Here is a 22,324-nt window from a genome sequence, read left to right as displayed (position 1 = left end):
TGGCCTATTGTACTAAAACAACTGTTTAGGCAGAAGCCCTTCAAATCCTAAAACTCTCTTACAAGATAAAGCTAACTCTACTGTACACAGTCTCAAATTCAGACAGTGTTACCTTTACTGATATAACAAAAAATATTCTTCAATTAGACAAGCAGCCTTGAGTTTGATAGCACGCCCCAACATGCCAGTGGCAAGATGAAACTGTGCCAGTGCAAGAACCCAAATCTTGTAGCACAATTTAACTCAAGTTGATGAAACAACCCCATCTATTTGCTATGATTTGAAACCTCTTTACACAAATCTAGCTAGAGCCACCGGAAGTGATTGAACAACATGCTTGTATGGGAATTGAGAATACAGGATCTGTTGGATTGATAAAAGAAGGCAGCTAAGCACCAACCTGTAAAAAAAAAAAAAAAATCTTGCAACAAGAACTATAAAGGGTTGTGATACATGTTGTGATTTGGTACAAGGGAGGGCTAGCTTCCCAGAATGAGGGAAGACAATTATGCTGCTTTGAATTTCCTCAGAGAAGTATACAAAAGAATAAACAACAATAATTACAAGTTCTAACTCAAAGGAGTTAGATAAGGGTCGGTTAGTTAGCTGTATCATCAACTGTTCAGACATGCACCTCCACTCCAAAATTATGCATTACCAGCAAGTTTCTATTCAATTCCCAAATATACAGGGAACCAGGTTTTCATCATCTTAGTGAACCTCCCTTAAAGAATCATATTTAGATCATCCATAGGAATCCCCAGGCCCATCAAATCATTGTCTTGTAGCCCATCTGCATCAAAGTTCAGCCAAGAACTCAGATCCTGGCCCTGACCACCAAGAACTCCAACACCTAGGTCATCCATTCCCGGAAGAGGTAAGTTGGTCAAGTCTATAGGGTCCTCAGTATCCTTAGAAGAGTCAATAGCTCCTCCATTTAATTTTCTACTACTATTTGCCATTGCCTCACTGCAACCTCGTACAGATGGTACCATAGGATTTGATGGTTCAGTAAACCTGCCAACAAGTCCATTTCCTGAAGCTGATAACTGAGCCGTCTTTTGTTTAGGCTTTGTTTTAGTCTTTCGTTCACCTTTCAAATTGCTACCAATTGGACGACCAGCTTTAGCAACTGAGCCCCTGGTTGACTCTTTATTCTGATCCCTGTCTCTTTCACTCCTCTTTCCTTTGGCTCCACCTAATAGACTGTTGCCCATGGAGGATGTAGCCCTTGCAGCAGAGAAGTTAACCACATCATCAAGCAGTACTTCCCGTTTTTTACCTTTGGGTATGGGTTCATGATGCGAAACACGCTGAAATGTGTCTAACTGGACCTTCTCAAGTTTATCATTGATGGACCCATGCCTCTCTGTTGCTCCTGCAGCTAAAAAAATTAAAAATAAACACAACAAAAATATGATTAACAACTTGTCTAAACAGGAACATCTCTCTAGTACAAGTAAAAATAAAAAAGAGAAGATCAAAGAAACATACCAGAACCCCTAGAATCTGGTTGGCAGTTATGAATTTCACCATACTGATTTCCCATTTCTGTACTATTTAATGATGCAGAGAAGGTTACATCTCTGTATGGTGGGTCACTGAAGCAGCTTTTACCAGTCTCCCTGAACCTTCTATATCTAGCAAGTACCCGTTTGGCAAAAGCCAGGGCAGCTTGTTTTGAGGCTTTACTGACACCACTTTTATTACTTGAATTACTGCCCCGTGAGGCCTGTCAGGAGAGGATATCACAAAGCTAATCAGTTCATTTTTTTTCTTAAGGATTGTTTCACAGAGCACTTCATGGTTCATGAAATGTACAATACACAATGGATTGCTTGCAAGCTTCTTTCCAAATAAAAATGATGCAAGTATCCACCAATAACAAGAACTAAAAGGAAGTCTCCACACAAAAGATAAAATTGAAAACTAAGAAATTAAAAAAGATCAATAATAAAATACTTAGAAGTTATATATAAATCCTGTAGTAGCATAACATTATTCTTCAAAATCTTCACTTAACAAATAGAGCAGCTAGTTAGCATTTTTCTAGACAATATATGATGAAGGAAATTCTTACCAGATGTCTTTTATAAGCCATCTCAACAAGTTTGTTCATAGCAAGTTCCTCCAAATCCCTGGAAGCTTACATGTATTAGTATGTTAGGCAACAAAATAACTGATCAACATCGTGAAGCATGTGGAAAGAAGCTCTACCGTTCTTCTGTCCCTCTCCCTTCTTGAATAGTCTTCTCGAGTTTGTATAGTCGTCCCTTCTTCTTCCGGACCTACCAAATGGACAGAGTTAAATAACACAATTAATTTCTAGAGAAAGAAACAATTAATCGGATAACTCAAAGCTGAGTACACAGAATAGTGGTTAAAAGCAGAGAAAACCATAATGCTTGGCCAATTAATGGAAGACCAGGTGGATCTGACACTAAATTCATTCTAGGAGGCTAATGCTGCAAATCTAATGCTCAGATATTGTAGCAAAAACGTTTACAAACTGGCTTTTTCTTTTAAATGGTTTTTCCGTTTGATATTCTTAACTCAGCTCTGTTTGATCAATACAATTAGAAGCCAACACAAGACACTGCTTTGCGGAGGAAAAAGAGGCAATGACTTGTGAAAACATGGAAAAGAATAACCATATATAAAAATGAAAATAAAACAATGGATATTACCAGATAAAATCACCCCCCCCCCCCAAAATCTGAAAGGGATATCTTCTACCAAAACAAAAAACATTGATATCCAGAATAAAGGAACAGGAGATAACCTGTTGGTGCAAACCCTTCTTAAGTCTAGAGATGTCTCTTCCTATCTCTTCATCTTCTCCCTCCACTAGATGAGGCTGGAATGATAGAAAAATAAAAAAGATAGACAAAAAGGTGATTAAACTTTAAAAACAGATTTAAATTTCAGAAAAAAGGAGAAAAAGAATAAAAGGAAGGAAAAAAATCCTCAGAGAAGTAAAATGCAAAAAACACTGATTGCTATGAAGAAATGAATCATCTATACTTCTGAAAGAGCATATGCACTAAGGATTGGAATGACATATAGAAGATCAAGTGAGTTAAAATATATAATGAACAACAATGAAGAAAAAAAATAGCAAAAATAACAACATTAGCAAACAAAGAAGCATGACGATCAGTACAGAGACAAAATAAACTATTGCATCATCTAGAAAGCCTACCACTATCTCAGGGAATATGCCAATACTATGGAGCTCTGCTAAAATTCTGTCGTCCAAAGACATCTGCTGATAATTACATTCCAAAGATGAAATGTCAGGATGATTAGGGTGTAAAATCTGTGGCTCTTCCATACTGTTCTGTCCATGCTGACTCATAACTGCAACTCCTGAGTGACCCAAACCATCTTCCTCCTGCCATGGTTCAGCACTATACAAATGACCCCGGACAACTGGGCTTCTAAAATTATTGGATGCAGTACTTCCATCACAAGAAAAACTGTCTATTGAGCAATGCTTCTGAATCTTCAGACCTGCTTCTGACTCTATTTCAGACTCCATCTTGACGTTATCTTTAGTTTCATGATTATCAATATGGCTGATGTTACCATAAGGAGAATCATCACTTGCATACTGATAAGATGTATCTCTCATCTCACTATCTTCAGTTTCATCATCCATGATAAGAGCTGCAAGAAGCCTTTGAGATAGAGGAATAATATTTATGAACCAATTCTCAGTTTCTACTTTCAATTCAGCATTATGTGGTTCACTAACTGAATTTGCCGCCATGGAGGACTGGTGAGGAGTCTCTGTTCCATTTGATTGATTACCTTGCCTTTCTCCAAATTTAGGACTTTGAGATGGCACAGGCTCACACAAAATATTGCCCTGGAAAAGACAAGAGAGTCAATAAACACAAAAATAAATACTGCAGTAATCAGACTATACTCTTTGATTGGTTGTTTCTTGCAAGTAAAGTCAATAATTGCTCTGTAGAATTTCATTCTAATAATTGCTGTGTAGAACTTCGTTCTATGTATGCACCTCCTAAGGAAACTTCAGGGATAGTATAACTAGTACAAACTTTTCCATAGAGAATTCAGACCATCATAGCAGAACATGTCACACCATGAATACAACCATATGCATGAGAATGTATAGAAATTTGTACAGTAGTAACACAATAGAAACCAGGACCTACAATGTGCAGATTTTAAGCTTCTGCAGAGTAGCTTTTTTCATAAACAGATAAACATCTTGAGTTCAGACGATTAATTGCTCAAAACGACTACTTCATATTCAGAGGTGACAACATACTATGCTGGATTCAGCAGCATCCAGTGACCAAACACAGTAAATCTTAACAGAGGATAATGAGCCATAAACGGGACAGAGGTAAGAGACAACCAACTTCATCTTTATCGCACCTGAAACATTGGAGCCAACCAGGCCTAAAACTTATCACTGAAATACAATCGGAATGAGACACAGTTTTTTTAATCAGCTTCTACACCTAAAAAATACTTGATCCATATCAGGCTGGGGTTCTAATTACTGTGCTGCTGCTGGAAAACATTGGCTTACAGAAGCTGATAGGCCAATTAATTTAGATAAAGAGTGCTGGGTTCGATCCCAAAACGGGAGATAATACACCACTAGAATGATTATCATCACTCAGGAAAGGTGGTATCTCACACTCATACTGCAACATGTTGAAAACTAACAAGTTATTCCAAAAAAGAAAAAGCCAAAAAAAAATAAATACATAAAAATATTCAACAAAAGTTAATAAATCAGCAGAACACCACAATAGCATTGTGGACTCACACTAGGTATGGGACACAAGCTCTCATCAAGTTCCTCCACGAGACTGATCTGAAATTCAGAAATTAATAAATCTTTATAAAATCCTTATACAGTGAGAAAGCAAACTGAATGACTACACTTTTTAAAAAGAAATCTGGTATTAGTGCATAAAATGACCTATCATCCAAAAATATTTAAAAAAAAAAATTACTTGCTGCTTTAAGAATGCAATATCCTCTGAACTGACAAACGCAAATATTGGTTCCATTTTCTTCCAGAAAGCACTAGAACAGGCATGATCTGCAGGACAGGTAAAGAATTACTCAATAAGAATTTGAATACATACTGAAGATAAAATGGTCCTTATATAAATACTAGATCAATTAATAACTCACAACCAGCACTTGAAGCAGAATTTGCTGCTGTCAGAAGTTCTTCATGATCATCATCAGATTCACCTGCAAAAGAGATAATTTCACGAGTAATCTTAGGTTATGGTGGCAACAGCACAAATTATTTAACACTAGCAGATCAGTTGTCTCAGTAATACCTGTGAATTCAAACAAACTGCTATGCACCACATGCCCAGGACGAGTAAACGCCTTCCTATCAGACAATTTTTTTGTGGGTGGACGACCAGACTTGCTGAATTGAAAAACAAAAGTAACAAAGAAAGACTGTTAAAACTTATGCAAGAAGTGTACAGTAAGATCTTGATTTTATCAGTCAGTGAAATATTCTAGAGGTAGCACCTTTCACCCTTATCAGAACCAGGCCTAGACCCTCGCATAGGCTTAGTGAGGGCCGCATTTTCCACCTTTTCTTTTGTTAAAGGCATGCAAACTCTTGACTGTGCTGAAACTCTTCCACTTCTTCCTTGTCTTCTTACACCATCTCCTATGTCTTCTTTCACAAGAACCTTATTCTTTTTTGTAGGTAATAAAAAGGTTCCAACTTTGTGAACTGCATTCACATTTTTGTCCTCCATCTCTCCATTGTCTATCCCTTTTTCTTTGATCTTGCTATCGCCAGCTCCAGACTCCTCACTTTCAGATAACCCAGCTGGTGATGCAACATTCTCAAGTTTCAATTTAAACTGCTGTGAACTATTAGATATACCCCTACCAAGTACAGGTACGCCACTGGCCTCATTAGGAGCCAACCTAGCTCCCATATCTGGAGTAAGAAAAGCTTCAGATAGTAACTGAGATTCATCATTATTTGAGACAGGAGACACTAGATTTGTTCGCCTAGTTCGAGAAATCTTCTGTGGTCGCTGGCCAACCCACTGTGCTACAGGCGGTGAAGAAGCACCAGTAGACATAGGGCGTTTACGATTATTCATCCCACCCACAGGCTGGACTTTGTTTGGGCAAGGGGCCTGTTCCCATCCATCATGAGCACCAGGAGTACGAGCAAAGTTGGATGATGAGTTTGGTAGCACATTTGACCCAGTTCGCAAAGCCCTAGAAGCCTTTCCCTTCATCACAGGACTAGGACCTCCAACTTGGTTGTCCTCACGAAGGTTTAGCCTAGGCACCACAAACCACAAAAGTCAATATCACCCATGACCTATCACCAATTCTCATTCAACCCAAATTAAGAAATATTTTGCTGCAGATACAATACAGCTAACAAACAAGTTTGAAAGGATTAACTAAACCATAAAAAGCTAAAAAATAAAATTTAACATCAGGACACAAGTATATATTTTGGACTCAACGAGTATTATATACTTTGTATTTCCCTTTGTCACAACTTTCTCTTTATCAAGTCCAGCAGCTCGATCTCTCCTTTCACTATGATGAGAGACGTTGTCCAGGTCATTTCTTGGTGTTGCCCGAGCGCTTGAACTGCAGGGCTGAGAAGTAGCATCCAACTTATTAATTCCGATTATACCATTAGAAGACCCCGACCTGAAAGAACAGTAACCCAGGAAAGTCAATAATTCTAGCTTAAATCAATTAACCACATAAGTGTGATTTAGCGACCTATGAACTTTTCTTTTTTTTCTGAACATTTTATACACCTTATGATAAGAGAGCAGAGAACAATCCAACTGAGGTAGACAAGGTAATCGGTAAAACTGGAAGTAAGTGAAGTAGAAAAAGACTATGACAGAGAAGTAGAAATAAAGATCATAAGAAAAGCTTAAGTACTTAGGGAAAAAGGATGCCTTCTAACAAGGTATTCAAAAGAGTTAAGGAAGCAATATGGTTGGTGGAGATTTTGTCAGTCACACCCTGGAGTTTCAGAGTAGAGTATGCAGCAAGACATGGAATGCTAACTGAAATCGCCCACTTCTGGACCTAGCTGAACTTGTACAAATTTCAAAATAATCTCTTTCTATAAAAACTTTGAAATTGTATTTTTAATATAATAATCTTATCACACTTTGAGTTCAGATTGAATGAATTTCAGGGACAGACTATCAGTCCACAGTTCTACAGAAATAAAAATAAGCGATTGGGGAACCCCCAGGTCATGTCAAACATACTTCCAACATATACAGGAACTTCAATGTTTCAACTCATTTATAGGATACTCTTCAAAAAAATATATCTTGGGATATTTAATGTTAAACTAGTATGAATTTGATTACCTGAATGCATGACCCTCAGTAGATCGTGGTCGAGCTTCATTACTAAGCCTCTGTGTCAATCCTCGTTTGGGATCACGATCACCATCCATGGCTCTAGTGACAACCAGACCCACAGATCGCTTTCTTTTCATTTTTTTATCCCATCCATCCCCTCCAGCAGGCAATCCCCTGATCTTATCTTCAACCTGTACAGGACCCCCATTCCCGGCCCTGGCATTGTCCCTTTCCTTGTCAATGAGCACGCCTTGCCTTGAGACGTTAGTACTACGGCCTTCTGACTGAAATGGAAACATAGAAGGATACAGATCTCAAAAGTTAAACCACTTAGATAAGAGATAAGAACCAAAATAAAACAGAAAAGCCTCTGCTAATCTAGATCTGCACATGTTTGACTTCTGACCTGCTGAAACCCAAAAAAAGAAAGCATCTGCCATAGGATACTCCAGAACAACCAAGGGCAGATTGATGGCATTTTAATGCAAGAAAAAGGGGGAAAGAATGAAATAGGTAGAGAGAAACAAGAAGGCATAACTGGCTAAAACTGATAACACAATTAACAAACTGTGAGATCTGCACATAAGAGATCTTTCAGACATCTAAAAGACCAATATGAAAGTAAGAAGATATTAGAATGTTCATGAGGCTATTCCCTTCACAATATTATAATGACAACACAGACAGCCATGAAACAGGCAAGATAGTTGTGATAACAAATATACATGATCTAAAAATGCTCTTAAAGATTTGCTTCTCAAAGCTAGAGAAAGAGAGAAAAGGAAAGATTTTAAAGATTTTCTTTGACAAAATGCCGAATACAAACCCGTACGTCCACCATGGAGGTTCGAACACGCTTGTTTGGAACACCGGACTTGGTCCTATCCTCCAACCTTTGAGTCACAAGGTCTGAAGGAGGCTGTGAAATCTGATTACCCATCTTCAACAAGTTTGCTCCCCCTGATCTTTCACTAGCAATCTCATTCCGCTGCCGCTTCCTTGAAAAAAGTGTGTGACGGTATTTATCCAACTTTACCGTTGAGTCATTGATCATTTTGAGCCTATCCCTGGTCAAGAGGTGTTATTTCTTCAGCATTAATGGCAGAAAGCTGTTCATGCATCCATAAGAAGTATCTTTTTCAAATCTGAAAAATTATGAACGCATGCTACTAGTTTGCAAAAGGACTCCCAGGACAGAAATAACTGTCTGACGTTTAATGCTGGATTATCAGGCCCTCTATGGCCTCCATCCTACTAGATAAATGCATGAACTTAGTCAGAAACAGCTGTAACTCAACATGAGTGGTTCACATCCACACTTCATGTGCAAAGGCAAGGAAACAAGCACTTTACGGTCACAGACTAAAAGATCCATACAGTACTTGTGTACTACTCACAATTGTACTTGGTATGTAATGTGCACCGTATCTAGAATGCATGGATTTTAGAGAGACACATAATGCGCAAAATATCTAAAACAACAGGAAGACAAATGAGAGGAAGATAAAAAAAAGGCAACACATTTACTTGGCCTTGATGGAGGTCTCAAGCAGACCCATTCTAAAGCGTTTAAGCTCCTCCGTTACAACTGGAGAAAGTGGCTTCAACAGAGCTGTGCCAAATGGATGATCTTCTGACGTGACTCCAAGAGAAGCACCGAGAATTCGCCGTAACTCTCCTGAGCATGGAAACTTCTGATCAGACAACGTGAACATCTCCAATGTCAAATATTGGGTCAGGGGAGGCATCTCCATTGAGGTGCCCCCCCCTCTGGAAGTGCTAGACCCAGAAGTAAGCATCCGGTTGTCAATGCTCTCACGGAAGCTTCCAGATCTATCCAAAGCGGTACTACCATAGTTCGCTCGCTGCCCATTGGCATATGTGGCAGTGAAAGTGGAACCCTCTGGACTACCTGATGCCAACTCAAATCTTGTACTCCCAGCCATTGCTCTAAATCTCTCATTACAGCTGATACCAACAGTCAATTTTTAATCTGCATAACCAACAAACTGGATCAAGAAAAAAACCAAGATATTTTAACCTGCCATACGATGAGCAATTTAACACATGCATCAAGTATTGTAACGAAAACAAAATGTACAAGATTTCTGAAGATTGACGGGTAATATAATTAGAAAACATAGAAGAAAGTGTACATAACAAATACATGTGTAGCATAGCAACATTTACTCATCAAGTTGTCAAAGGTATGCTAAAATTGAAAAGTAAAAGATAAAAATGGATGTACATCTCTTTTCGTTTAAGTTATTTAACTTAAGTCTCTCAACTCCCACACTCATTAATCAGCTAATGAGTTCACTCAAGCTAATTTATAAGGAATGCAAAAACACTAGAAAGAGAGTGATCAAAGCCGCACATCAAGTTAAACAGTTTCAGCTAAAAAAATCACCAACAGAGGCTTTATTTTTCTGAATTTTAAGCAATAATTCTTCCATGTAACCAATTAGCTTCACAAATAGGTAGGAACTTTTTTGGCCACAGAAGTATCTGGCATTAGCCAATTTGGCAGTCCTCATAGAGAATCGAAACTACAAAGAATTCTTTACACCATATAAAAACTTAAATTGGCAGCAAGAAACATGGAAAGAATAACTAATAGTAAGAGTAGTTTCATCAGGAAAGGTGGCTATTTAAAGTAAACTACAAGAGTGAAGTGGAACCAAGCTCAATATGGAAAAATATCATTTAAGAAAATGCTGCCTGAGAAACATTCCACCTATGGTCATTTGTCTGCTTGAATGCACATAAGAGAGGGCAAGATAGAAAATGCCATCTTTCTAAAATGAAGCATAAGAATCTACTTAAACTTTTTTCAAAAAAAAATCTACTTAAACTAAGCAACTAGAATGCAGTTAAGAGAAATAATAGGAATATCTGCTCCGTGAAGTAACCAAATCTGAAAAATGATCTCATAAAAAGAACTTTTCCAACACGAGCAACAGAAGAGAACGCCAAAAGGAAATTCAAAATCGCATATCATTGACATCATTCCATTTCAAATCATCTGTCAGAAGATGACTTAAGAATACGAAATTGAAGAGAAAAAGATAACGAGGTTTCTTCAAGTGACAAGCAGATAATTTCACACCAGATGATTGGAAAAGTATGAACGAATGTCACATTCAGCTCACAGTAGATGACAACTTTTTATCTCGAAGGTTTTGCTAAAACGGCATCTCCAGTCAAACTAACAGAATGGCCAGACTTGAAGGAAAAAATTGATGAGGCAATGTCAAACTGAGGAAGTCGCACTGAATTTGAAGACCAGTCAGCAAGTCCAAAGTACACCAAAATGCAGTGAGGCAAATATGTGGGTATATAATATATGTATAGAGAGAGAGAGAGAGAGAGAGGTTCAACGAAGCTAACCAGTTAAAGAAAAAATACTCAAAAGCAAAGTCAATGCTATGAATTTACACGGAGAAAACAAATACCAACCATACAAACTCAGCAACAACGATAAAAAGCAACTGGAATTCCTCAAAAGCTACAAAACGAAATGAGCTCCACGAAGAAAGCTCGAAAAGGCGAAGCCAACTCCGCCAATCGCACCAACCAGTAACTACCAACAACCGATCCAGAGACATCACTGAATTTATTCCGATCAACAAAAACCACAACCACAATGAAGCAAAATGGCACGCAAAAGAAAAACATAAAGCGAAATTTAATCGAAACACTTGAGCATAAGCCAGATATTGATCACGGACAAGCATCCTAACCAGCTCGAAATGGTCGGAAGCCCTAGTACTCCAGCACAAAATCCTAGGGTTTCTAAGATCAAATTCATCGTTGAAAACCGAGGAAAGGCCAAGGCTTGAAGGGACGACGATTCGGAACGTACCTGCATTGAGCGATGGAGAGATCAGAATCTGGCGGGATCAAAATTGGACAAAAGAGAATTCCTGAAATTTGCCGTGTGTTTTATATGAATTTTCGTCCCCCTTTCGGAGCAGTCGCGGGGTTGTCCGGGTTCTGCCACGAGATGTCTTAATGAAGATTGGGAAAGGGCCGAAGGGAGAAGGTGGACCCGGGAGCTTAAAAAAGGTGGATTTTTTTGAGCGCTGTCGCCAAAATGGCGTTAAGTGGGGAACTAGAATTAGGATTAAGGAGGGGTTTCCTCTTCTTTGCTGTCTCGGTCTCGACGGAGGATCGCACTACAGAATATTCGAGCTCATTCACTCAGATGGTTTGTTTTAGACGGTGCGGACCCCGAGAGGTGGCTGCGCTTTTAAGGGTTATATTTGGGTACCTTTGAACTGATAAAAAGAGGTATTTAAATATCATCTGATTCGTAAGTTTCAATCTGATCCATATAAAATGTGACCAAAAAATGATATTTTACTATTGCTGTATAGATTCATTTTTCTTCTACCACTGCCTAATTTTGCTCTCGCAGTATCTGAGAAAGGAGATTAGGTTTTTTTAGCATGAGAATTTTTTTCAAACTTTAAAATGTAATAATAGAAGAAAATTGGGAATTTTACCAAAATATCAATTTGAAAAAACTTATTTATGAAAACAACGACGATTTCAACTTATTTGCAAAACTATCGAACTTTGACCGGTCCACTGTACATGTGGACAGTCAAAGGCAACACTTAAGCTTTGACTGTTTTCGTGTTGACACCTCGTCAGTGCGGTATGGTAGTTGAACACATAGGCTGACATGTCATTATTTTTACACACATGTCATCTGACACGTCATTATTAATTTCCCACATCGCCCCGTCAGTTCACTCCACGTAAGCCCTTCATTATAATTTTTTGGTTTCTTCCTCGATCTTTCTCCTCTCTTCTCTTCTCGCCCTCGCTCCTGCTACCGCCTCTCCCCTGCGGCCACCACTCGGCCTCACCCTCGACACCCCCCTCTCAACCGCTCTCTCTTCGTCTCAGCCTCATCTCTCGTTCTTCTTCTCCGTTCCCCTCTGTACATCCTCTCGTTGCCCCCTTCTCTCAAAACTGAAGCCCTACTCACCCTCCAAATCCAATTTTGAATTTCAGAAGCCGATTTAAGAGGGTGTTTTTTAGGGGTTTTTGTTAATTGAATCTAATTATTGTATTTAATTATAATGTTGATTTGAATTTAGGTGTTTAATTACTATATTGATGTTTTTGTGATTTACTGTTTAATTTTTTATTTTATGTTAATGAAATTTTTGCCAAATTAAAATTATTGTAAAGTTTTGTAAGATTTTTAATTAAATAATATATTTTTTAATAATTTATTATTTTATAAATAAGGTGATAAAAAGTATACAAATAAATTATATTTTTAAACACTAAAACAACTTTTTGTATATTTTTTAATTTATAAATATTTTAAATGGATAATATATGGGTAAGACTTAAGAGTAAATTTTTTTCTATTTATAAATATTTTAAATGGACAATATATGGGTAAGACTTAAGAGTAAGATTCTTTAAATTTATAAATATTTTAAATCCATAATAAATGCGTAAGAGTTAGATTTTTTCTATTTATAAATATTTTAAATTTTTAAATATTATTATTTTGTAAATAAGGTAATAAAAAGTATACAAATAAATTGTATTTTTAAACTCTAAAATATTTTTTTGTATTTTTTAATTTATAAATATTTTAAATCTAATTAATTTAATTATTTTATTTTTTAAAATATGAAGAAATAAAAAGTGTAACGTTTTTTTTTAATTAATAAATATTTTAATTGATACTAAATGGTGTTAAATAAGTAAGAGTTAATTTTTTAATTGTTTATTAATTTTTTAATAATTTATTATTTTAGATATAAGGTAATAAAAAGCGTATTTGATTTTTTTAAAATTTATTCAAAAATTTATCATGTAACATGGCAGAATACGTGTAGCTATACTGACGTGGCAAGCGATGTGTTAATCTACAATATCGCACTGATGATGTAGCGACGTATAAGCAGTCAAAGCTTACGTGTCACCTTTGACTATCCACATGTACAGTGGACCGGTCAAAGTTCGGTAGTTTTGCAAATAAGTTGAGGTCTCGTTGTTTTCATAAATAAGTTTTTTCAAACTGGTATTTTGGTAAAAAAAACCCAAAAAAATTATATTATTCTATTATCATAAGAAAGGGCAGAAGAAGGGAGGATAACTGGACCGGTGGTCGAATTCGGAGTGTTGAGGCACATATGGAAACAAGACCATTTTGGAAATGACAAATGGACAACGGTCTTCTCCCTTCTCATGATCGAAATACATATCAATCTGTTGAAATCAAATGAAAAACCAGAGAAAAAACCTGAGTCCTCAACACAGATACTCGCATTTCACAAGAACAAAGAAAACCAAAGAACTTGGGTATAAATGAAACCCGTGAGATGGTCGCATTGATCACCATTTCCAGAAAACATTTGAACCACACTTGTATTTATCCTTCCCTTCGCATTCTAGCTCCAAGTCATCGGAAAGGAACGTCACTTTCTGCTGCATCGAGACCAATGAAAGAAATTCAGAGAGAGAGAGAGAGAGATGGAATTATGAGATACAGAATTGGTTGAGATAGCTAAACCTTTTGATTCGCAAGATCTTGGCAACCGATGTAGTTCTCAGGGAACTTGCAGGAACCGAACTCGACAGTATATGCAAGGGCAAAGTTCGCTCCACTCGTCGCTAGTCTCTTCTTGTCATTCAATTCCTTCACAAAAGCATCATTGATCCCAGGACTGGCAGGGAAACTCGAGGAAGCCGTGGTGAGAACAAGCGTCGTCAACCCCAAAAGCACTCCTTGCCTCCCTTCGTTCGCATCGGAGCTTTTAATCTCCACCTTATGCGTTTTGATCACCGACAACTTCACCGATGACGCTCCGACAGTACACCTACTTTGATACTCGCATCCGACGTGACGTACTTGCATGAAAAAACACTGGAATTCACAGCAACCATTGCTCCCCTCTTCTCTGACTCCTTTCTTTTGTTAGTGTTATAACGAAGACATAAATCCGAGCATAATAATCAAGAATATCAAACCACGAACCATATAATCAAGGAGAGAAAACAAATATGAGTAGAAAATGAGCATATAAACTCAAACAACACAGAAAGTCTCTTACATGGTTCAGCGACAGCCTATTATATGAGAGGAAACAAGAATCCACTAATTAGAAAGGGGTGAAGTTTTGTGGCTTCTAGCATACAAAATTGAAAACGATTTCTCCCTCGACGAATCCCTCTTTCTCTGCGCAAATAATCCCCCGAAAAACCCTCGTCATCCCAACCTCTCTTCCTCAAAAAATCCCCAAATCAGAGCTCGAGATTTTAACTTCTTAATCGGGTCCCGACGCGGATCCGAACCTGGTAATCGGATTCAAGACACCTGATTAACAAATCTCCACCTTGGCTTGAATTCTATTACTCCTCTCTGAAAGACTGAACCTGTCTATCGCCTTTTCCACCTTGCCCCTTAGGGCATCTTCCTCAGGTACTGCAAACACCAAACGAAAGTCCAAACCGTGCTTGAACTTGAGTGTAGAACCTGAAAGTCTGAATTTAGTAGCATCACTACCCGTGACAGCTTCACGGTAGTTAGAGGGCTCTGGAAACTGAACGGTCTCTCACAACAATGACTCCCTACTGCCTCTACTAGTAACACATGAAAAACCTCACTGCAATCCCGGCCTACAACCACTGTTGCCTCTGCTTTTGCCTGCAGCCACTGGAAGACTTCCCTGCTGCAATGACTCCCTCTGGAATCAACGACTCTCAGTCCTCTGGCAACGGCGAGTCTCCACGATTCCAGCCTCTAGCAACGGCGAGTCCACGATGTTCTCAACAGACCGGTCTCTACCACAAGTAATGCCTAAGCGACCATGTTGGCATAGTCGTACTTATCACCCTCAAACTCCACCTGCTTATTGATATGCCCTAATCGAATATTCCACAGACGAGTCGTATAAAAAAACTGAATCTGAAGATAAGGAACCTACTGCAGTACCTATGACTGTACTGCCCTGAAGCACATAAAGGTTACCAACTTTTTCCCCTTTCATCACAACCAGTGTACCCATACAGACCTCCAAAAAACTCCACCTTCAACTGTATATTTGCAGCCAAGGGAAACAAGAGAACCTAGAGAAAAAACAAAATTGGTACATGCCGAATTTCTTACAAAATTCTCACTATACCGCCATACTTAATCTAAACCGTTCCAATCCGAAATAGTTTTACAGAGCAAAAATTTTCATAAAAACTGTACCACCATCTACCGACTGATATGTCACAAAAAAAATCCTTGATAGGAGACATGTGGTGGGAGCGGCCCAAATCAAATATCCACTCATCCTGTGAGTGTGCAGCACTCAATTGTGAGAACATATTCTGAACCATCAGAATAATCTTCAGCAACCTCTCCCTTTTCTTCTCTTTTCTCCTTCTCTTTGAGTTTTGGACAATCTTTTGCAAAATGACCTGGTTGATGACAATAAAAGCACTTGCCCCATTTCCCCTTTGACTTTGGCCTAGAACGGCCACTGCTTCTAGAATCCTTCTCCTTCGTTCGCCCTCGAACAAACAGACCATCTACTTGCTCCTCGCTCCCACTGGTAGACACCTTCTTCCTCAACTCGTTAGAGTATAAAGATGCCTTAACATCCTCCATAGAAAAGGTATCGTGCCCATGGAGCATAGTCGTAACGAAGTGCTCATAGGATGGGGGTAAAGAGCGCAACACAATCAGTGCTTGATCCTCATCTTCAATGGTAACATCTATATTTCTCAAATCCATAACAATCTTATTGAACTCATTAAGATGTTCTTTGATAGATGTACCTTTCTTCATCCGAAGAGTGTAAAGGCATTGCTTCAAATACAGCCTGTTCGTAAGAGATTTAGTCATATAAATATTCTCCAACTTCAGCCACAAACCAGCTGCTGTCATCTCATTTGCAACTTCCCGCAAAACCTCATCGGCTAAACACAACTGAATGGAACTAAGGGCTTTGATGTCAAGATCCTCCTTGGCTTCTTTTGACATCGTAGCTGGAAACTTTTCATTTCCATTTAATGCTCTGTGGAATCCTTGTTGTCCTAAAAAGGCACGCATCTTCACGCGCCACAAACTGAAATTCATTTGCCCATCAAATTTATCTAATGTATACTTTGCAGTCATAATTACCAAAATACCCTCAGTCACAAAAAATGCTCAGATGGCTTAAATTTTCTCTCTGACCTCTCTGATAAACAAAATTCCTTCTCTCTTGTCACTTCCAGAATCCAACACCGAACAATGCCCAAAAAAAAATTTCTTCTTCCCCTTGGCACTGACAGAAACCACCAACCAGTGCCAAAAAAAAATAAAAAAAATTCCTCCTCGGCACTATCAGACACCACCAACTGGTGCCAAAAAAAAATTTCTTCTTCCTCCTCAGCACTATCAGACACCACCAACCAGTGCCAAAAAAAAAATTCTTCCTCCTCGGCACTGTTAGACACTACCAACCAGTGCCAAAAAAAAAAATTTCTTCCTCCTTGGCACTGACAGATACCACGAACAGTGCCCAATTTTTTTTTTCTTCTCCTTTCAGCACTTCAAAAAAAAACCACCAAATGGCAACTCAGGACAGAGAGCTCTCTTCCCGTAAGCGGAAACAGAGAGGGACAAATGGAAATCCGGTGCCGTCATCGGAAAACCTAGCTCTGTACCACTTATTATAACGAAGACACAAATCCGAGCATAATAATCGAGAATATCAAACCATGAACCATATAATCAAGGAGAGAAAACAAATATGAGCAGAAAATGAGTAAATCAACCCAAACGGCATAGAAAACAACGATCTTATGTGGTTCAGTGACAACCTACTCTACGGGAGAAAACGAGAATCCACTAATCGGAAAGGGGTGAAGCTTTGCGGCTTCTAGCATACAAAATCGAAAACGATTTCTCCCTCGACGAACCCCTCTTTCTTTGCGCAGAGAATCCCCCGAAAAACCCTCGTCGTCCCGACTTCTCTTCCTTAAAAAATCTCCAAATCAGAGCTCCCGATTTTAACTTCTTAATTGGGTCCCAACGTGGGATCCGAACCGCCAGGTAATCGGATTCAAGATACCCCACCCATTAACAGTTAGAAATTGGCGAGTTTTTTGAGGAGGTGTATGTGTGTGTGTGAGAGAGAGAGAGAGGAAGTGGATCAGGTGAGATTGTCTCACGCCCATTGGCCACATGGAACCAATTGCTATAATGGAAAATGAAGAAACTCTAATTTCATGCAAACTGTTGCTTCTGCTGGCACTTATAATATAATCTCTTACATTATTCACAACATTTATATAATACTTTTATTCACATATTCTCCGGCCAGAGCATTCCTGTATAGCCCCACCTAAAGCTCATGTACAGCTTGTACAGCCAGGGAAAAACAAAAGGGAGAAACAGATATCCCTTGGCCATACTAGTATAATAAAGTATACCATGTGTTTAGTACTTTTTTTATCTGCTCATATCCGCTCCGGTAAGGAGCCTCAGCTAACCATGAGATCTACAGAGGACTCAACTCGGCCAGCTCTTCACCCTCCTCAGCTTCTTCTTCGCCTGCTCTGCTTCTTTTGCAACTTCCTGGACTCTCTTCATCGCCTCCGTCTGATTGTAAAAAAACAGGATCATCATTAGCTTTAATTGTTAGTAGCGGAAGGAGATGAGATAGACGACCGCAGAGACTCTGCCCATAAAAAAAAGAGCAAACAAGAAAGTGTACTAGTGACATACCCTCCGTCTCCTCTTATCTACAAGCTCCTCCTGAGATATCACCGGGATAACAACAGATGTTTCAGTCATGAAACTTACAAAAAAAAGAGCGACACCAAGTATTTCTTTTAGGAACGTACCATTTCCCTTCTAAGTTGGGTGTTCTCTTCCTTGAGGTGGTTCAGCTCCGCTTCCAATTCAACAGTATAGGCCTGCATGATGAATCCCCGTTTTCAGAAACAAAGATATGCATAGATCAATTAGAAAAACCATACAACAGTGACATTTGAGGTGATCTTCATTGAACATAGGAAACAAAAGTCCTAGAAAACCTCATTTTTTCTTCCAAACTTTGTTTATGTTTTTCTTTTTCTTTGATTTCTAGAAAACGGAAGAGGACCTGAACACCTCTTGCCACCCACCGTCACAGATGAAAAGTAAATATTAAAACTCTTGCAGAATAACTCAGATACTGGTTCGGTTCGCACGAGACGAACCGGATCACTACGAAAACAGACAACGAAGTGAGTTAGTGCCAAACTTCGTAAATGGCGCCTAATTGTGTAAAAACGTGCTTTTACCCAAAATTACACCTTGCTCGTGGTCCAGAAAGACGAACGCTTAGAACTTCTGACTTGACCCCTAACGAAGAAACAAAAAGAATCTTTTCGGTCAATGGTCCTTCGGACGTGAATCATAATGAATTATTTGATCATTACAGATGACTTGAGTTACTGGTTGGTTGTTTGGTTGCAGTAACAATTTGGAAGGCTGACTTGACAATCAGCTAACTCACAATTCTCAAGCGACCGTGAATGGAGTAGCCCGACTGCCCAGACGACGTTGTCATCGTTCATTGAAGACGGGGTAAAACCAAAAAGACACGCACCTGTTTTCTAGCGCGAGACCGGGCGGCGGACTCCCGGTTCTTGATCATACGCCGCTGCCGCCTCTCCACCACCTTCTCGATGGGTCCGTCGAATATCCGCTTCCTTCCGCTCCGCATCCCTCCCATCTCCGCTTGCCCGATGTCTGACGACAGCGGGCTCACCGGCGAGCCCATAGCCCCTTTGTAGCCATTACCACCAGCCGGTCTACCTCCGTAGCACACCCCTCCGAAACCACTCCCATTGCTCTTCCCGTTTCCCACATAACTGCCCCCTTCCCCCACTATACCGCCGCTTCCGCCGCCCTGCTGCTGCAGAGGAGGCGGCGGCGGCACGTACGTTGGGTATCCAGCTGCACCGCAGCCGGAGCTCCGGTGATCGGCAAACCGCAGGTTCATTCCCTGTCCGTAATTAGCCTCCTCGTTGCGATCATTACCGAAAGCAGCGTACTTTTGCTGTGTTGAGGAAGGCCCACATCCTTCTCGAACTACACCCGCCTTGATTAGGAAATCTTCTAGAGTCATTTCCCCGAAGGTGGGTTGGCGGGGGGCGTGTTCGGATACCTCATCATTCGCTAGATTGCCGCTGCTGCTCTGTCGCTCCTCCTGATGCTGATCCCGTTGGATTTCCGACCACACCTCTTCGACGGTCTTGCGGCAGAGCGGGGCAGGGACCGAGAGGGAGCCCTGATGGGATAAGCTCGATTGTCTCGCGATCCGCCCGTCTGAATCCGCGCGGTTGCCACTGTCCGCTTCCCGATGGCGTCCTCCGGTCTCCCCATCACAGCCGGTTGCATTTGCATTCTCCTCGGCGGTCCAAATGTTGTTGAGAAACTCGTCCATGTTCATGGAGCCGAAGTTCTTCCCCGGTTCGCAGACGGTATGCTGGAACTCGTCCAGCGTCAGGGTGTAAATGGAGGCCTGCCGGAAGAGAGGATAGTTGCTCTCCTCTTCGCCAGGTCTCGACGGCTCTTCCTGCGGAGAGACGGCTTCCGCCATTGTCACTGCCTCGGAAGCGGACGCGGACGCCAGAGCTATTTGGTATGATCCTCAAAACTTTCCAGAGGTTGCGAGAACAAACTGCTCCACGGACTCTTTTTCTTTTTCTTTTTCTTTTTCTTTTCCACTTTCCTCTGATTCCCTTATTTAAACTTCTCTGTTTCTTTCTCTCGGTTTATTTATATTCCCAACTGCGATTCTCTTTCTGCAACAGAGACATGGGAAGCACAGGAGGTGAGTTTCGCGAAAGCTAAACAGAACATATACGCCAACCCGTTAAGTACTGCAAAAGAAAAAAAAACTAAAGAAAACAAAAGTATAGCCTTCGTCTTTTTTTTTTTTTTAACTTTTACGCATTTTGAATTTGTTAACCATCCACGCAGTGGTCCTCCAGCGGAATACTCTTTCTTTTCTTTTTTTATTCAGTAAGATCCATCGTGGAGACATAATTTACTACTTGCTATCTCCAAGACTAAACCATAATGTGCACATTTATTAGAACACAAGAACAGCTCCCTTAGTAAGATCAAACATCAAAACCAGGTAAAAAATTTCAAACAATTCTTTTATAAAAGACAAAAATCAAAATTAACACAACCGGTAAACTAACCATAAAATTCAATAGTCTGCAATTTACGTTTTACCGGATTACATCATCATAAAACAACGCGTGGGCAAGAAACCAGGGAAAACGAAAGGAAAGCATGCGCGGACTATCCGCAGGAAATCGCACATATCTAGAGCCTGACGTCTCTGTTGGAAGAAGACCAGCCATCGTCATTGTCATAATCCGAAAATGGAAAATCTGTTTTGAAAGTAAAAGCTGCTTTCTTCTTTCGTCTAGAAGACAGCTTTGCTGCGTTTTGTAGATAAATGATAGTCATGATGACATGAGTGCATGATCTCTTGCAGCTACAGAAGGTAAACCTCTGGAAAAAAAAAAAGTGTTTTATGCAAAAGTGAATATCCCTTCACTAGGTCCATTACAAACTAGAGGATTTATGATTATGAGAACAAGAAACAATTTGGTACCAGAACCACGACAACAGGTAACTCGAAAAAAAGAAAACACTGCGAGCAAATTCTAAAACTGTCGTGTAAACCGATTTTTTTTTTAAGGAAAGTAAAACATTCAGTCCACCATAAAGCATGAAATCATTCAAAACAGTTCACCAATCTGCAGAAAAACAAAGAACAATGCGTCTTTAAACAAGCAAAAAAGCATAGCGGATTTCCGATGAAAAGTAATAGAAGTTAATCAAGCACCCGAATTTCAACCAAAAAAATTAAAAAATCATAAGCAACTACGAATACCTAAATCAAGTGACTTTTGATGACACAAGAGGATCAGACGACACTACCAGTTAACCTCAATAATATCGTCCTCTAACTAAACTCACATCCTCTTCTCCTAAGCTGCATAGACGATTCCGTCTTCTTCAAAGCAGCCTCACGGAAAATCCGCAAAACAGGAAATTGAGCTCCACCAGTAAAAATCGAGTTGAGAAAAAAATGCAAATGAAGAAATGATTAAACAACACCAAGAATCATCACATATACCTGAAATCGTAAGACTATTACACGTTTACTTACTCGAGAAGGGAACAACCGCAGGAGTTAAGACAGCTGAAACGCCTCCATCAGTCGCCGAAGAAGATAACATTTGTTCTAACCGCCACGGCCGGACGCTTGCCAACGCGAGGAGAGCGGCCTTTTAAGAAGCAGAAGAGAGAAAAAGCAAACTAGGCACTGGTTTGTTTATTCATTTCTATTCCTTTTTTATACAAAAAAAAAAAAAATCATTATTTTTTTATTTCTTTTTGTGCGGTTTTCTTGGTTTTTCTGGCAAGGACAATGGAACTGGTTCACCGTCCACGGCGCCTCCTGTCTTTAATCTTTATACGGTTTTTCCAGATCACCGTCTTTATCCTCGGATGTGGGCCCCGTTGCAGGCTGGGGTCTACTATGGGGAATTTAAGACACCCCTCGAGTCCGAGAGATACACGCAGATGACACGTGTTAACCATGTGTCAAGTGTAGTGCGACCGGGCGCCTTGCCACCTTGAACGCGTGTCGCTTCGATTCTTTTGGAGTTTTGGCTGCTTTACCGCACGTGCAGACCGCCTAGTTAGTATTTTATATTTAATTATAATATAAAAATTATATTTTAAACTAAAATAAATTAATTTATTATAAATAAAGTTTTGGAATAATATAATCTAATATTCATCGTTACAAATTTACATAATTTTATTTTAAAAAATGTCTTTAATTGAGATGAAAATTAAAAAATACAGATATTTTTTGTATAGTAAATCATTATATTATATATAATCA

At 39.4% G+C, this 22,324-nt stretch overlaps 2 protein-coding genes and 1 pseudogene across 7 annotated transcripts; all 3 read right to left on the bottom strand.

Moving 5' to 3' along the window:
* Positions 1-248: 248 nt before the first annotated feature.
* On the bottom strand, positions 249-11,396 carry LOC137958630 (uncharacterized). Of its 5 annotated transcripts, none has more exons than XM_068805703.1 (16): positions 11,251-11,396; positions 8,913-9,378; positions 8,212-8,452; positions 7,392-7,669; positions 6,526-6,705; positions 5,542-6,321; positions 5,340-5,434; positions 5,185-5,247; positions 5,001-5,089; positions 4,811-4,858; positions 3,203-3,871; positions 2,783-2,857; positions 2,218-2,288; positions 2,081-2,138; positions 1,495-1,732; positions 249-1,384 (listed from the first exon to the last, which is right to left on the bottom strand). In XM_068805703.1, the coding sequence occupies exons 2-16, from the start codon at positions 9,329-9,331 to the stop codon at positions 726-728; spliced, it is 3,963 nt and encodes a 1,320-aa protein (XP_068661804.1). In that variant the 5' UTR covers positions 9,332-9,378; positions 11,251-11,396; the 3' UTR covers positions 249-725. The 5 variants fall into 5 exon arrangements, with proteins under 5 accessions (XP_068661804.1, XP_068661807.1, XP_068661805.1 ...); XM_068805706.1 differs by having other exon boundaries at positions 249-1,378; XM_068805704.1 differs by having other exon boundaries at positions 5,188-5,247.
* Positions 11,397-13,754: 2,358 nt separating this feature from the next.
* Positions 13,755-14,306, bottom strand: LOC137958637 (photosystem I reaction center subunit N, chloroplastic-like; annotated as a pseudogene).
* Positions 14,307-17,649: 3,343 nt separating this feature from the next.
* LOC137958636 (protein ABSCISIC ACID-INSENSITIVE 5-like) lies at positions 17,650-21,716 on the bottom strand. Of its 2 annotated transcripts, none has more exons than XM_068805715.1 (5): positions 21,581-21,716; positions 18,992-20,192; positions 18,243-18,314; positions 18,124-18,153; positions 17,650-17,997 (listed from the first exon to the last, which is right to left on the bottom strand). In XM_068805715.1, the coding sequence occupies exons 2-5, from the start codon at positions 19,985-19,987 to the stop codon at positions 17,908-17,910; spliced, it is 1,188 nt and encodes a 395-aa protein (XP_068661816.1). In that variant the 5' UTR covers positions 19,988-20,192; positions 21,581-21,716; the 3' UTR covers positions 17,650-17,907. The 2 variants fall into 2 exon arrangements, with proteins under 2 accessions (XP_068661816.1, XP_068661817.1); XM_068805716.1 differs by lacking the exon at positions 21,581-21,716 and adding an exon at positions 21,302-21,427.
* Between the last annotated feature and the right edge of the window lie 608 nt (positions 21,717-22,324).

This window comes from Aristolochia californica, unplaced genomic scaffold (assembly GCF_029961685.1).
Source record: "Aristolochia californica isolate CCGP_79_NKW_82.1479 unplaced genomic scaffold, dmAriCali1.0.hap1 SCAF_3, whole genome shotgun sequence".
Classification (NCBI taxonomy): Eukaryota; Viridiplantae; Streptophyta; class Magnoliopsida; order Piperales; family Aristolochiaceae; genus Aristolochia; species Aristolochia californica.
The sequence above is the reverse complement of the archived record's forward strand: the minus strand, read 5'-3'. Positions and strand labels throughout refer to the sequence as shown.